Source organism: Rhinopithecus bieti, unplaced genomic scaffold (assembly GCF_001698545.2).
Source record: "Rhinopithecus bieti isolate Rb0 unplaced genomic scaffold, ASM169854v2 scaffold_759, whole genome shotgun sequence".
NCBI lineage: Eukaryota > Metazoa > Chordata > Mammalia > Primates > Cercopithecidae > Rhinopithecus > Rhinopithecus bieti.
The window spans coordinates 306,958-321,213 of NW_016803631.1; the positions used below are offsets into that span (position 1 = coordinate 306,958).

General features: G+C 45.8%; 1 protein-coding gene across 5 annotated transcripts in view; it reads left to right on the forward strand.

Moving 5' to 3' along the window:
- The window catches only part of ILDR1 (immunoglobulin like domain containing receptor 1), a 57,947-nt gene that overhangs the window by 18,231 nt on the left and 25,460 nt on the right, over positions 1-14,256 (forward strand). For 2 of the 5 annotated variants that reach the window (XR_001888976.1, XM_017891035.1), the window contains exons 4-7: positions 3,134-3,253; positions 3,536-3,682; positions 10,692-10,823; positions 11,037-11,857. Coding sequence is in view for 4 of the 5 variants with exons in the window: in XM_017891035.1 (XP_017746524.1) it covers positions 3,134-3,253; positions 3,536-3,682; positions 10,692-10,823; positions 11,037-11,857 (1,220 nt within the window). In the remaining variant the exon portion in view is untranslated. Of the gene's footprint in view, positions 1-3,133; positions 3,254-3,535; positions 3,683-10,691; positions 10,824-11,036; positions 12,570-14,256 lie in introns of those variants that run through there. The other 3 variants (XM_017891029.1, XM_017891036.1, XM_017891033.1) reach the window with 3 other exon arrangements.

Sequence of the window (14,256 nt, forward strand, 5' to 3'; positions counted from 1 at the left end):
CAGAGTCTTGCTATGTCACCCAGGCTGGAGTGCAGTGGTGCGATCTCTGCTCACTGCAAGCTCCGCCTCCTGGGTTCATGCCATTCTGCTGCCTCAGCCTCCCCAACAGCTGGGACTACAGGTGCCTGCCGCCACACCCGGCTAATTTTTTTGTATTTTTAGTAGAGACGGGGTTTCACCATGTTAGCCAGGATGGTCTCGATCTTCTGACCTCATGATCCGCCTGCCTCAGCCTCCCAAAGTGCTGGGATTACAGGCGTGAGCCACCGCGCCCGACCTGATCAGTTATTTTCTTTGGCTTCTGTTTCCTCATCTGAACGATGGGCATTGTGGTGTCTTCCTCCCTACTCCAAAGTGAATATCTAGCGTGATATGTGAGAGCTGTGTCCAAAGCCTGTCTATTCTCTGTGCCCTGAGCAGGGAGTAGTGGTGAGAGCCCTGACTCTGGAGTCAGGTGCGAGTGTGCATCCCAGTTCTGCATTTACAGGGTATATGAACCTGGGCAAGCGTCTACAATTTTTCAGCCTCAATTTCTATAAAATGGGACTTGCCATAGTACCTAGATCATAGAGATTTGTGGGGAGTAAGGTAATATGTATAAAGCATTTAGCAAATAGGAAGTGGGCAGTAAGCATTAGTTATCACTCCGTATACTTTTGGATAAATGGCTTAGCTCCTCATATTTCTATTGTGTAATCCACACTCGCTGCCATAGATCAGCACAGAATTCAGAGCCTATTTCAATGGGCTTTATGTGCTGTGTTAAATAAATATTTGTTTGTTAAAAGGGGAAAAAGGGAAGAATATACCCACTGGGCCACTCATGGTGGCCATAGCTACAATATCAAGGAATCAGTGAATATTCTGACTGTTTAAAGGGAGGTCACTTAACGGGAACCAGTTTAATAATTGCTTTCAGTTTTGTCTGTAACACTTAAGTCTGACTTTTTTTTTTTTTTTTTTTTTTTTTTTTTTTTTTTTACATTCGGCCTCTGATTTCCCCAAGCCAGCCCTCAGCTTTAGGGTACATCTGTCCTTGTTTTCTAGTCTCCAGGGGCATCTCTAAAGATCCAAGGTGGTTCTGCCTTTTCCAAAGCCAGCAGAATTTGTTCTTCTCTGACCTCAAAGTTTCAAGCCTCTTTAATTAGCAAATTACCTGTACAGTTTCTGAAAGATGGAAATCCCCATAGTAGCTAGTCCCTGCTCTTATTTTTTTTTTCTAAAACATGAAGGTAAATACCTTCCACTACTTCCATTCCCAGCCACCTTTGGCTCAAACCCTGCTTCGTTCTTACTCCCACAGGAATACGTTAGTATTCCCCTCTGTTTTTACTTCTGTCTCCAGGCTTGTTGGGACTTCCTGGAGTCCTTGTGTTCTGACACTTTGTTGCCTATGCTTGCATCATTTGAGATGACCCTGTCAAATCAGTCCTTAGATCTTTTAAAACATTAACATATCTGAACACCCTTCTTACTCTGACATCCCTCAAATACTCTTTATGTCTCCAATAAAAATTAGAGCAGATTTACAATACACATCATGCCCCGAGGGGGAATTTTTTAAAAGCATTTTCACCATTTTTCCAAGTCTGGGGTAAGCTTATTTCTGGGAAAGGTAGTGGGTTTGGAAAATAGTGGGTAGGAAAAAATTGTAGGTACTGACGTAGAAAGAGAAGGAAACAAGTCAAAGTTAGGTCCACTGGTGCATGACCTTGCATTTTTGTTTCATTTCCTCAATAAACATTTCTTGACAAACAGATAATAAAGAATTGCAGATATTACAACCGACTTAGCAGGAGCAATTCTGTAACACTAAGGTTCCGTGGCGCTGGTGCTTACTGTGGGTGGGGGAACTGGAACTGCCACTGTACTTCACACAGAGGCTGCCCTGATGCCTTTGACTGGATTTTAAACCCTTTCAGGACAGAAAAGGGTTTTGTTTCTCTTTACATCTCCTCGGTGCCTGACATAGTGCTGGACCCACAAAAGTGAATATTTATTGACTTTGCTAAATTTGAACATAAATATTAACCATTCATTTTAAGTTCCTTGTAGATGCTGGATATTAGACATTTGTCAGATGGATAGATTGCAAAAATTTTACCCCATTCTGTAGGTTGTCTGTCCACCCTGATGATCCTATAAGTGGAAGCTGGATGATGAGAATGCCTGGACACATGGGGGGAACAATACACACTGTGGCCTGTTGGAGGGTTCGGGGGTGTAGGAGGGAGAGCATCAGGAAGAACAGCTGTTGGATGCTGGGCTTAATACCTAGGTGATGGGATGATCTGTGCAGCAAACCACCATGGCACACATTTACCTGTGTAACAAACCTGCACATACACCCCGACCTTAAAATTTAAAAAAACAAAAATGAATGTACATCAAATATATATATATATAAACCCTTCATCTATCCTAATGTAGGTATACAACACTGAGTGCCCATGAGAACTGAAACTCTTCTTGAGTTACATTTACTCTTAAAATACTGGCATTTTATCTTTATTCAAGTTCATCTCATACCTGTCCTTCAGGATCCAGAGATAACTGCTCATTTTAGGCTGACATGGGACCTAGAATCTGGAGTTTTTCTACCCAATTTAGAGAAGACAGGAAAGCTTGGTGGGTACGAATACTAGCTTTGAGGCAGAGAGATGTGGGTTTGAACCTACCTCTGATGAGCATTGTCTGTATGTTATTAGGCCAGTTCCTTTGAGTCTTGATTTTCCTCATCTGAAATGCAGCTAAATAGTCATTTCCACTGTACCAGTAGGGATGAGGTCTGATTGTGAGGAAGTAAAAGCCCCATATACTGCCAACTTAAACAGTATTTTATGTTTAACTTTTTTTTTGAGATAGGGTCTCACTGTGTTGCTCAGGCTGGAGTGCATTAGCACATTCATAGCTCACTGCAGCTTCAACTTCCTGGGCTCAAGCGATCCTCCCACTTCGGTCTCCAGAGAAACTGGGACTATAGGCACATGCCACCATGCCTGGATAATTTTTTTATTATTATTTTTTGTAAATACAAGGTCTCGCCATGCTGCCCAGGTCTTGAGGCTGTCACAGGTTAGACACCAGTGCTCTCTCCTCTGACACTGGCACTTTCTCCCTCCTTACTGTGTAGGAGCAGATCTTGTGATTAATGAAGTGATGTGGTGGGACCATGGAGTGTATTACTGCACCATTGAGGCTCCAGGGGACACATCAGGAGACCCCGATAAGGAAGTAAAGCTCATCGTCCTGCGTAAGTGCTACTGGAGCTTTCTATTCAGTCTACCTCACTGCCGTAACACTTTTACTCACAGGAAAAAAAAAAAACAGAAATAAACAAGCCTAAGTTCTTGTCATTGGATTATCAACCTCTGAAGTTCCCTTATCAAAGCTAAACTTTTAATTTTTTGCCAACATATTGCTGAACTTTAACCTGTAGGTCAAGAGCTGTGTTTATGAGACCTCTAGGACATCAGCGCTGGAAGTATTCCCCCTGAATGTTTAGTTCAGCCCCTGCTTGGCTTCTCCCCTGCAGACTGGCTGACCGTGATCTTCATCATCTTGGGAGCCCTCCTCCTCCTGCTGCTGATTGGAGTGTGCTGGTGCCAGTGCTGTCCTCAGTATTGCTGCTGCTACATCCGCTGTCCCTGCTGTCCCACCCGCTGCTGCTGTCCTGAGGAAGGTGAGAGGGGACAGACAAGCAGTGGAATGGAGTGGATTAGGGACCAGGACTTGAAGTAGATCAGCTTCAAGTGCCAGGTCAAAGGTTCTTCCAGGTTCTCTCCTCCATGCTGTTCTCCCATCACAGGGTCAGAGGACATTAGCCTCAGCCCTGAAAATGATGCTTAGGGAGGTTAGGGAGCCACATGGAAGGTGGCTGAAATGAGGACATTTGCTTGTCCACTCTCAGGCTGCCTAAAGCATCCCTTAGATAGCTCTGTCTACTGATGGCATTTCCTCAGCAGCCCCGATGTGCCTGTGCTTCAATCTTCATTCCTAGCACTGACCTCATTTGGACATAAGGTGGGCTGGAGTGAGTGGTTTAAATAAGCCAGTAAGAGAGAATACCACTTGTAAAGGAAAACAAAACTGTTTTTTCCTGTTCTCACATGCCATTCAATACTTCGGACACCAAGTGTGTGTGTGTTTTCCCCACACAAAAAGGAATTCTTCAGCAGACACCAACTGAATGTCCTATAATTTAACTCAATTCTGATGCTATTTACCTGGAAATAGCACCAGACCCCACAGGTGGAAGACTTATTCCCACAAGACCACCCCCTACTTCAGACGCCAACTGCAGTTACAACTAGTAGGTTGTCACCTGTGCTTCTGAGGAAATGGCTATAAATTGGCAGTTACCACGACCCTTTCCTCCAGTTCAATTAATTTGCTAGAGCAGCTCACAGAATTTAAGGAAACACTTTACTTATGTTTACCCACTTATTACAAAGAATATTTAAAAGAATACAAGTGAACAGCCAGATGAAGAGATGTATAGAGCAAGGTATGTGGGAGTGGGGCGGGGCTTCCATGTCCTCTCCAGGTGTGCCACCCTCCCAGTACCTCCGTCTTTAGCAACCAGGAAGCTCCCCCAACCCAGTACTTTTGGGTTTTTATGGAGACTTCATTACATAGGCATGATTGATTAAGTCATTGGCTATTGGTGATCAACTCAACCTTCAGCCACTCTCCCCTCCCTAGAGGTCAGGAGGTAGGGATGATTTCTGTTTCTTCTTTTTTAATTTTCCTCCTTAACTTAATTTTTGGCTGCCACCTCCAGGTTTTCTGACTCAATTGGTCCAAGGTAGGACCTGAGAATTTTTATTCCTCTAGCAATCAAAATGAGTGACTGAGGCCTAAGTCTCAGATCATTGAGGCTTATTGAGCTAGCTTGAGGGCATACCCAGGGAAAAAACATAAGTCACAGATGCATCTGTGGCTGTTTTTTTTTTTTTTTTTCAAAGAAGTTCCCAGGAGGTTTAGTATTTATACATTTTCCTTAAGAAGTGGAGGGCAGCAATGAAACAAATGATTATACACTTGTGAAATTTTAGTTAGTGCCCAGCAAATCTGTATTTTACATAAGAGAAAGTGAATATTAGAAAAGGGGAAAAGAGGAATTAGACTTTATCTTGTCTTTGTTCTGTACCTGGGAAGATAAGCTAGTAATTGACATTATCCACGTGGAGTCTTTTGAAAGGGCTGGTCACTGTGGGTGGGGATATAATGAGATGAGTCTGACCTCCCATCCTGTCATGGCCATGAACTTAGCTTCCAAGGTTTCTCTGGGGTCCCCTTGGCCAAGAGGGGGTCTGTTAGTCATTTGGGGGCTTAGAACTTTATTTGTATTTCTTATCTCAAAAGTTCGCAGGTGATGTGCTGCTGCTGGTAGAGGGGCCACACTTTGAGAATCCTTGAGTTAGGGCAAGGGAAGAGGCAGCAGATGATCTTACTTTCAATGTGATCTTCCTTTGGACTAACGTCTGATCCTTTAAAACAGAACTGTAACAGAATTATGCCCTTAAAAATGTTGGCTACAGAATACATGGTAAAGGCAAAATAATACAAAATTATTCTATAAAGATATTTTCTTGGTCAAATAGATGGAATAGTGCCAACTGCGTTAAATAGAAGGTTTTTAATTTTTTTTTTTTTGGCTTTTGTTTTCAATAACATTTCCTCTTCCTGATGATCTAAATAAAGTACTATATTGTAGGAAATTTGAGAAATTCAGGAAAATGTAATGACTCATCTGAGTACCCAGAGATAACACTTTTATCAGTTTGATCCATTTGAAAGGAAATGTTTTAAGGGAAAAATAATGAATGACCTGTTAAGATAGACACAAAATCTGATCTACAATGTGAAGAAAGTCAGTGGCCTGAGTCTGGTTTCAGGACTATGCTCCGAGGTTGCTGTCTTACAGGAAAAGAGAACTAACTTTTATTGGATGTCTGACATGTAGTCCCCTTGCATACATTTCCTCACTGAATCCTCACAACCACCCTAGAAGGCAGATGTCATGCCTATTTAACAGACAGGAGACCAAAGGTCAGAAAAGCCCCACAGCTAGGAAATAGCAGTGGCTTTGCAGAGTTGAATCCATGTTCATCTGACTGGTGAAAGTCTGCATTCCTACAGCAGAGGCTGCCACAGTCTCTGTAGGTGGATCACTGTGGGATTGGCTAAGACACCATAGGAGGGGAAAAGTTACGGAGGATGCAGCATTGGACTGCGGGGCTCCCTACCTTTCAGGGACCTTAGGGAGGAGGCCATGGAGAGGCCACTGTCGCTGGAGAAATAATATGCAGGATGAGATAAGAAAAACCTGCCCAAGATGGCTGCTTAGATTCCCTAGGTTCGTGGGGCACTAAAAGCAGGCAAGACTGGGGACAAAGCTAACACAGATGATAAGTGCATCCCTTATTAGTAAACTAATAACAGGAGGTTCTGGGGGAGAGTTGTTTCTCCGGAGGGATTAGGTTCATTTTAAAAAACTAGTAAAATCAAGAAATGCAGACCACAAAGATCCCTGAACTTGGGCCGATGTCACTTTCAAAGTGAGTCACTGGAGCAGACTGTCCTGAGAAGTTTGTTGACAAGAAGAATTGCATGGAAGGGCATGAATTATTACTTACTCCTCTTTGGTTAGAGGAGTAAGGGGTTATTGTTGGTGTTTGGAGAATAAGGTGATCCTAAACATGTTTATAAGCAACGAACCAAGGTTAATATCAAGTGAGTAAAGTGAAGCATTAAGAAGTGAGGTGGTCACTGATGAGTGATGAAGCTGGTAGGAGTGGCCTCAGCCCTACAAGGAAAGAACTGGCCCTTAGAGAGTGGAAGGGAAAGGGAAGCAGCCTAGCCTCTGAAGACAGAAAGGAAGTCATTAAAATGTGGAGGATGATTAAGATGTAAGGGAGGAAGCTGAGGGAGCTGACATCTTCCTGACTCGATTTCAGCAAATCAAAATTCTAGATGCAGAAGGAAGCTTCAAGAAACATTTCAGTGATTCTTGAACTTCTTTGATCACATCCCACCTCCCCAACCTGCTCCCACTTTCTAGTGAGAGTTAAAAAAGGATTAGAGAGGAGAAAAATGAAAATAAGACCAAATTTTAGTAACCCTTGATAGTTCACCTAGTAGTGGTAAACAGCCCTCAGTAGGACTTAAAGATAGACGTTTTTGAACTGGAAACGTATTTTTTCTGTGAAAACTGGAGAAACGCCTTTCATCCCTAGAGCAGTTACTGGCCCTCCTTACTGGAGAACCTCCAGGCATGCCCTGCAGTAGGCCACAGCCACAGTGAGAATCTCTGATGTCTCCTGCCCCATCTCCTTCTGCCTCACAGCTGAAGGAAGTGAAGTCGAGGGAGGTTTTTCCACAATTAGTGTGTTACAGCCTGTTAGCAGTGGGCCCTGGACTAAACCTAGGTTTCTTGGCTCCATGTTCAGGACTGGTTCCTCTTCCTTAATAGAGATGAAGTCATCAGCAGAAAGTTCACCAGCAGGGGAAGACCTAAGAGGTGGGGAATGTTTTAAGTTGCTGCTATAGAGGAGGGAATGCATGTTTGAGAGGTTAAGAAGGAAAGCCCTGTTGGGAGGAGGGCTATTTGAGGTCAGTTGCCTGGTTGGGACCCAGAAGCATCTGCTGGTGGTTGCCTAAAGCTAAAATGATGAGAGTTCAAAGGGGCATGGGATTCTAGGAAGCACCTGAGGATGTCCCAGAAACGACTGGTCAGTCAAATCAGGGAGGACTGGTGGTTTTGGAGAAAGCAAATAGACTAAATGACCATAGGTTAAAAGAAGGGCAAGGGCTGTGCGTGGTGGCTCACGCCTGTAATCCCAGTACTTTGGGAGGCCAAGGCAGGTGGATCGCCTGAGGTCAGGAGTTCAAGAGCAGCCTGGCCAACATGGTGAAACCCCATCTCTACTAAAAATACAAAAATTAGCAGAGCATGGTGGCGGGCGCCTATAATCCCAGCTACTCGGGAGGCTGAGACGGAAGAATCACTTGAACCCTAGAGGCGAATATTGCAGTGAGCCGAGTTAGTGCCATTGCACTCCAGCCTGGGTGACAGAGCGAGACTCCATCTCAGAAAAATTAATTAATTAATTAATTAATTAATTAAAAGAAGGGCAAGAATGAGTTCTGTAAGAGTGGAGAGGGGATGGTAAGGGATGGTGAACAAAGTGTTGAGAGTCCTCAGCAGTCAATTCCAAGTTGATTCCTACATTGTTGAAACAGGGAACTTGTTGAAAATACAAATTTTCTTGCCTTGCATTAGACCAACTGAAGGAGGGTCCCTGGGAATAAGACTCAGAAAGCTGTAGTTTTAACAAGCTCATTAAAGGTGACTAAGGCAGACTTTACTCCACTGAGGTTAAGAGATAACTTATTGGGAGTCTTTTGCAGCTTTGTTGCCTTGTCCAGGTTTCCTACTTTTATTGCCTATCTGATTCCCCATTAGGTGAGCAACAGATGCCCCTGAAAGCCTAGACATCCCGTGAGGCTGTTTTCAGGGATGCGGGGGAAGGCAGGCAAGAGAAAAACTCAAAGACTATGTCTTCCATCCTGTTTCATTAGTTGTAGTGCAACAAGGAAGCGGGAGACCCTGGAAAAAAGGTTGTGGTAACTAAGGAAGCAGGTGAGTTAATCTCTGGACCGTGTGAAAAATCTCCAGGAAATGTCAGAAACACTCATGAAGGATCTGGAAGGGTTGTTAGAGAGTTATTTGTGGAGGGTGTCCCTTTAGTGAAAAAAATCATTTGAGGAGCAAAGAGGAAGCACAACTCTGCCTTTCTACCTGATTGAAGGAAGCAGGAGAAGGAGTGGCTAAATGGGAATAGGACCATCTGGAAAAGGCAAGGATTCCATTAAAGGGATACAGTGGGTAGGGTTGTTCTTCTTGGAATCAGATGTCCCCAGGCCATGGAAGGAGAGACTAGTCTGGAGTGGACTTTGAAAGGTCTGGAGCTGAGTTAGAGAGAGGTAAATTGAGGAGGTGCCTGCAGGGAAGGTTTTTTGCTTCATCACAGAAAATAAAGGAGTCTGGGGACTCGGTGGTATGGCACACAAAGAGCATAGGCTTGAGCGTCGCACAGGTTCACACCCTGGCTCTGCCAGTCGCTAGCTGTGGGACCTTAGGTTGGGAAGGTAATCTCTCTGAGCCCAGCTTCCTCATTGGATTCCCAGATGAAGAGATTTTTCAGAGAACTAGTTAGCTTATGTAAGGTAAATTACATGTATAAGGCTGGGCATTCCAGTATGTGTGTTGGTGGTGGCCAGTAGAGGGAGCTGGGGAGCGGCAGCTCTGCAGAGGGAGAGGGCAGCTCTGAGCTTGTGGACCTGTCTTCAGGGAGGCTCAAGGCTATCAGTTGGCATGAAGGTGTGGCTGCTGGGGGAGCTGTAAGTTTGCATCTGATTTCCTCCAGGCTAGGCTGTGACTCACACTGAGGGTTGACGCTCCGGACACTTCTGGGGACTCTGTTACAACCACTTCCTGTTGTGCTGGGAGTTTCATACTGGAATCACTGGGCAGCCCACTGGATGACCCCTTTGCTGCTGGCCTTGGCAAACCCTACACCCTATATGACTGTGTTCAGGATGCCAGCTTTCTGTCCCCTTCTGTGCCTGGGCCCTGCTGTTTTAGGGGTGGCCACAGGGCCCAGGGAAGCAAGGAGGAACTGAGAATGCTAGGCTGGGGCCTATCCTCGTTCACACTGAGGCCGGCATTTCCTGCCCTCAACATACAGGTACATGTCCAACACACGTGGATAGGCAGAGCACTTAGGAAACATGAGGCACTCAGCCACAACTACCCCAAAAATAGAAAAGCATGAACAAAAACAACGAAATGCTTTTGTTTTTAATTTGTACTCACTGTGGGTTGTATGCCTCAGACCAGCCCCACCTAAGGGGCTAGAGTGACATTTCTATGGATCCTTGCACTACTTTTTTTATATGATTTTCTTTGCCATAAAGGAAATAGTATTTCTCATCCCCCTTCCCTGCCTCCACCCCACCCCTTAGAAATTCCCCTACTTAGGGACAATCTCAATAAGGCGAGGAGAAGAGTAGAAAAGACCCACTGGAATCTACTTGAGCTTTTTGCACACCCTTGCCTTCTTCCCACGAATTTTTTTCCACCCAGGGTTGGCATGCCAGCTAGAAACACTCTTCCATATAATTGCCAAGTAATTCTGCCCATTATCTTCAGTATCATGCCCTTCCCTTTTTCTTTCACTCTGAGCAGATGCCCCCAGCCCCTGATTCACAGCCTCCTCTAAGTCCTTTGCATCTGTACCTTCTGTTTCTGGCCTTTGGCTTCTAGTTTTGTTGGCCTATGGCCCAGTAATTCATTGTATGCTAGTATCCATGAATCTACCTATGCATTTTGGGTGACCTTAGGAATGGGCAAGATGATGAAATGATTTTGAGGCTAGGAATCAAGTTTTAAGAATATACTTTCCTGGGATACAGAAGTTGCAGTCTTGAAGAAAATTTAGTTCCAGCTCCTCACCAGGGGGACATTTAATTTACTACCCCCTTAACCCTTACTCCCATGCAAGATAGGTGAGAACAGACAAAAGAAGCTGGCCTCTTGCAGGGCCTCTAGGTGGAGAGAAGTGAAGTGGGAGGTGTGGGGCTTGCCTGGCTGAGGGTCTGCATTTCTCCTTCTTCCCCTGCAGCCCTGGCCCGCCACCGCTACATGAAGCAGGCCCAGGCCCTAGGTCCTCAGATGATGGAAAAACCCCTGTACTGGGGGGCGGACAGGAGCTCCCAGGTTTCATCTTATCCAATGCACCCGCTGCTGCAGCGAGGTAAACTCTTCCAGAGATTTGGGATAGGGGAGGGCAGAGGGCAAGGGCAGGAACATGGGCTACATCAAGGCCTCTGTGACCAATGTGGCGGGCATCTTCATGATGGAGGATGGGAGGGAGTCATGCTAACCAATGTCGCATTTTGATGTCCTGATTCTGAGGTGTATGTTTTGGACCATTTGCTCTATATGTCATGTCCTTGTTTCCATTCAGATTTGTCCCTGCGGTCCAGCCTCCCTCAGCTGCCAATGACCCAGACCACCAATCACCCTCCCATCACCAATAGTGTCCTGGAGTATTTGGAGAAAGAACTGCGGAACCTCAACCTGGCACAGCCTCTGCCCCCTGACCTCAAAGCCAGATTTGGCCATCCCTGCAGCATGCTGTCCTCCCTGGGCTCCGAGGTTGTGGAACGCAGAATCATCCACCTGCCCCCACTGATCAGAGACCTGTCATCCTCAAGGAGGACCAGTGACTCCCTGCACCAGCAGTGGCTCACCCCAAATCACTCCAGGCCCTGGGATCTGAGAGATGGGAGAAGGCAGCACCATTACCCTGATTTCCACCAGGAGCTCCAGGACCGGGGGCCAAAGTCTTGGGCATTGGAAAGAAGGGAACTGGACCCATCGTGGAGTGGAAGACACCGTAGCTCTAGGCTGAATGGGTCACCCACACACTGGTCAGACAGGGATAGCCTAAGCGATGTCCCCTCGTCCAGCGAGGCACACTGGCGGCCGAGCCACCCTCCTTTCAGGAGCCGCTGTCAGGAGAGGCCCCACAGGCTCAGCCCCCGGGAGAGCACTCAGAGGCACGGGAGACGACGCAGGCACCGCAGCTACTCTCCTCCCCTGCCCTCCGGCCTCAGTTCCTGGAGCTCTGAAGAGGACAAGGAGAGGCAGCCCCAGAGCTGGGGGGCCCATCGCCGCCGCTCATACTCCCCACACTGGCCCGAGGAGAAGCCACCTAGCTACCGCTCACTGGATGTCACTCCAGGCAAGAATAGCAGGAAAAAAGGAAGTGTGGAGAAGCGTTTGGTGAGCCTGGGGCATCCTGCTGAGGGTCGGGCATGGGCAGAGAGGACCCTCCAGCCAGGCATGACCACAGCCAACACAGGCTGCCTCTCATTCTGCCACAGAGGGTGCCTCCTCCCTGTTTTGCCCAAATTACACTGTGGGCTGGGTGGACTACCTCTTGCTAAAGCTAAAGAAATCAAGCGGGTGCAGAGTGTAGGGGAGAGTTCACTGCCTGTGAAGGGCCTTCTCACCATCGCTTCGGCTGTCATGGCAGTCCTGTGGGGCAGGCCAAGCGGGGTCACAGGAGAAAATGAGGCTCAGCATGATTAAGCACCTTGCAAGCTATGAGCTAGGACTTGAATGCAGATTGTTGTGGCTAAAGCCTCACCTCCTTTCACAGCTGCTTTGCTTTCTTTAATTAGCAACCCATTTCCATACCCCAAATTAGAACACTGGGCCTGACAGAAGATGCTTGTTAAGTCAGCATTCAAGGCCCTGGTATATGTGAGGTTGGGACCCTCTGAGACATCCCCTGGAAGGGACCATTAAACTGATTTTTAAAACCCTGATATTCCATATATAGGCCAAAACATTAAGATTCTGTGGATAGGCAAGATGCCAATGGGTGCCAGACATAGTTAAAAGGGGAACACAGAAGGACGTAGGCCTTTAGGGCCTCTGGATGCAGATCTTTTGTGTTGTTTTAAAGAAGTGACTTTAAAAATTATTTGCGGCTGGGCGCGGTGGCTCACGCCTGTCATCCCAGCAGTTTGGGAGGCCAAGGCAGGTGGGTCACCTGAGATCAGGAGTTCGAGACCAGCCTGGCCAACATGGTGAAACCCTGTCTCTACTAAAACTAAAAAAAAAAATTAGCTGGGTGTGGTGGCGGATGCCTGTAATCCCAGCTACTTGGGAGGCTGAGGCAGGAGAATTACTTGAATCTGGGAAGAGGAGGTTGCAGTGAGCTGAGATCGTGCCATTGCATTCCAGCCTGGGTGACAAGAACAAAACTCTGTCTCAAAAAAAAAAAAAATTTATAATTAATACATCCAAATGACAGCATTCCTTTAATGTTGCCACTTTGCAAAGCTATGTTGCCATTGCTCAAAAACATTAATAAACTGCCTCAGAGCCAACTTATAGGCTATCTGTGAAGATCTTTTCCCTATTTGACCAAAATCCTTTTCTCTTTTGCTTCTGTTTAGATAGTCAAAAGTATATGCAGTAGCTCTGAAAGAAGTTCCTGGAGCAGAGAGATATTATAAAAGAAGAACTGTAGTCTCTCACAGGTTTTGAAGTATACAACTCTCATTTGGAAGTACGTGTTCTGCTGCAAGTTTTTTAAAAACTCAATCACACACATGGTGTGTGCAAAGGAGCAGGCCTCTTAGGAGAGCCACAGTGCTGCTCTTTCTAGAGTAGAACCTTGGTGAGAGAGTGATTTGTGAGGAAGGTAGCAAAGACCAGCAGGCATTTCTGTAATAATCAATGGCAATTATATCATCTTCTCACAGATGTCCCTTGAGTGACAAGGATCAACAATAGTGAAAATAGCTACCCTTACTAAGCAGTACTGAGTTATAGACATCTTATATAACATCTTACTTAATCCTCACAACCTGTGTGTTTTGTACTATTATCTTCATTTACAGATGATACAACTGTTTCTTCCATGTTACCAGTAAGAAAATTACGTTCTGAAAGAAAACACAATCAAAGCTGGGACAGTCACACCTCCTTTACTCATGTTGTGACTAAACCAGTTCTCTTCATTATAACAATAACAACAACAAAGTTAAGATCCAGTTTTGGGCCCCAAATCTACAGGCTATCTTCTTCTAAGTTAAATTATTTTCTCTAAGTTAAATTATGTGGCTTCTTGTAAGTGAGAGAAGGGTGAGGAACACCAGTTACATTCCAGACACTGGATAAGCCCTTTAAGCCCTTTCCAAGCTTTCTTTTTTTTCTTTTTGAGACAGAATCTCGCTCTGTCGCCAGGCTGGAGTGCAGTGGCGCGATATCGGCTCTCTGCATCCTCCGCCTCCCCAGTTCAAGCGATTCTCCAGCCTCAGCTTCCTGAGTAGCTGGGACTACAGGCATATGCCAGCCCGCCCGGCTAATTTTTGTATTTTTAGTACAGACAGGGTTTCACCATGTTGGCCAGGATGGTCTCAATCTCTTGACCTTGTGATCCGCCTGCCTCGGCCTCCCAAAGTGCTGGGATTACAGGCATGAGCCACCGTGCCTGGCCTCCAAGCTTTATTTCATTTAATCCTCACAACTATGGGAGGCTCAGAGGTTGAGTAGCATGCCCAAAGCCACACAGTCAATAGGGAGTGAAGCTCAGGTTTGAATCGCACTTTGATTCTCAAGCCTGTGCCCTTTCTGCCTCCTTAGAGAAGTATAGTCAAGTGCAGTGG